At 65.6% G+C, this 1,997-nt stretch overlaps 1 protein-coding gene across 1 annotated transcript in view; it reads left to right on the forward strand.

Annotated features, from left to right (window-relative positions):
- Positions 1-29: 29 nt before the first annotated feature.
- The window catches only part of ADARB1 (adenosine deaminase, RNA specific B1), a 35,968-nt gene continuing 34,000 nt past the window's right edge, over positions 30-1,997 (forward strand). The window contains exon 1 of the mRNA XM_023523759.1: positions 30-62. Within this exon, the coding sequence (XP_023379527.1) occupies positions 30-62 (33 nt within the window). The remainder of the gene's footprint in view (positions 63-1,997) is intronic.

Consider the following 1,997-nt stretch of genomic DNA (forward strand, 5'->3'; position numbering starts at 1 on the left):
CGTGCGGCTCTGTCCCTCCTGTAGCCACGATGACGGCTGATGCCCAGGAGCGCTTGCTGCAAGTGCTGACACCCCACCCCACCCCCGGAGACCAGCAGAGCCACTGACCCCCAAGACGTGAGTGTGGCCGATAACAGCGGGGCTCAGTGCCCTTGGGGGCCTTGCCTGAAGCCACACAGCTGGAAATCGAAACAGTCTCACCCAGGACTGTCACCCCAGTGCCCGCCTCCCCCCCGCCCCCGCACCCCAGGGCACAGTGCAGGGGGGGCTCCTGGTGCAGAGGGACCATCACCTGTGTGGGCGGGGCACAGTCATAGCTGCTGGGGAGGTGTTTCTGCACCTGGCTTGTATCACCAGCTCCTTTCCATCGGTAGTGGCCAAGTTCAAGCTGCACCATTTACAGGTGTTCCTGGCATAAGGCCTCAGGTACCTGAGTACTCTACCCAGGTGAGTGTTGTTTCAGAGAAAGCCAGGAGAGCACAGTGTGATGCGGGTGATGGCCCAGACGCGACCAGTTAGTCGGGGACCCTCCAGGCAGGGCTGTCACACCTTCCACACCGGGAAGCACCCCGCTGACAGCTGTGGACGCAGGGTCAGCTCTGACACCACCCCTGGGAGCTCAGGCTGCCCGGAGGGAACAGGGAGGTGACCCATTCTGCTCAAGGAGCCTGGCCTCATCGGGAGGTGACATAGCTCAGTGGGCGCCAGCCTGGGAGCTGGCCACCATGGGGTTCAGGTGCGACCTCGGAGGGAGGTCAGGTGGGAGCCCTATGGCGCCTCTGGGGGAGCAGTGGTTGGAGGTGGGGTCTCTCGGCCAGCTCAGGAGGACCCAGGGCCCTGGTGTCAGCGAGTGGATGCTAGCACACAGAAGCATGTCGGGGGTCGGGGACTCTGTCACAGCTGTCCCCTCTCCATCTGGAATGCCACTGGCCCTCCCCAGGGTGCCTGGTGCGTGGAGACTTTTGGGGTGCTGAGTGAGCCTGGCGATGGACAGAGCTTCGTGCCCTCCAGGAAGGCCTTCACTCGTCACAGCAGCTTGTCTGCATGTGGACAGCTGCCATCTAGTTGCACATCCCAGTAAAAATTATGACTTAGGAAAAATTGATAAAGCCCACGACTTGCCTCTGGGCAAAGGCCAGTGCACAGCCCTCACCGGCGCGGGAACGCTGAGGGGCAGGGGCCCAGCTGCCCGCATGTGGCGCCCGGCCGGGAGGTGGGCATCGTCTCTGCAGCGCCCAGAGGGCCGTGCAGTGTGCCTCGTGGTTTGCACAGCTGACAGCAGCGCGGCCTCTGCAGGCATGGGCCGGGGAAGGGGCCGCAGGGGGACCGCTCAGGGTCACCTCCGGCCTGGGGGAGGGGCTGAGTGTGCGGAGGCCAGTGGCGAGCCCACCCACCCTCACAGCTCCCAGGGGAGCTGGACTGCAGGTGCACAGAGGAGGTGGAGGGTGGCGCATGGAGGCCGGTGGGGCGGCACCTGTGAGCAGAGCCCTGGTGCAGGGCACGCGATGGCAGTGTGGGGAGGGTGGCCTGTGGCTGCGATTCCGGGCACGGTGAGCCTCTCCCCGTGTGTGCAGGAGGTGTCCAACGACATTCGTAAGACCACCCAGCTGCGGTGCAGGGGCAAGGACCAAGCCCCATGAGCAGGCCGAGGCCCCCTCACCGGGAGGATGTGCAGGGCCCAGGCACCAGGTGGCTGGCAGCGCCGAGGCCAAGGCCGAGGCCAGTGCACTTAGCGCTCGCTTTGGGAGAGGAGCTGACAGGTCCCCAGCTGCTCGTGGGACGTCGGGGAGAAAGAAGAAAGGATCAGGGTGGCCTCTCGTGTCCAGCTTGAGCGCCTGCCGCGCGCGGTGCGGGCAGGTGAGGAGTGCCAGGTGACAGACTTCACACGGCTGCACAGCCATCCCCGAGCCTGCGGGCCACGTCAGCGGCCTCCGCCCCGTGCCCCCAGCCAGCCCGCACGTCCACTTCTGGGTACTGCCCTGTCCTCGGGTGCAGTT

The sequence above is a fragment of the Pteropus vampyrus genome, unplaced genomic scaffold, assembly GCF_000151845.1.
Source record: "Pteropus vampyrus isolate Shadow unplaced genomic scaffold, Pvam_2.0 Scaffold406, whole genome shotgun sequence".
NCBI lineage: Eukaryota > Metazoa > Chordata > Mammalia > Chiroptera > Pteropodidae > Pteropus > Pteropus vampyrus.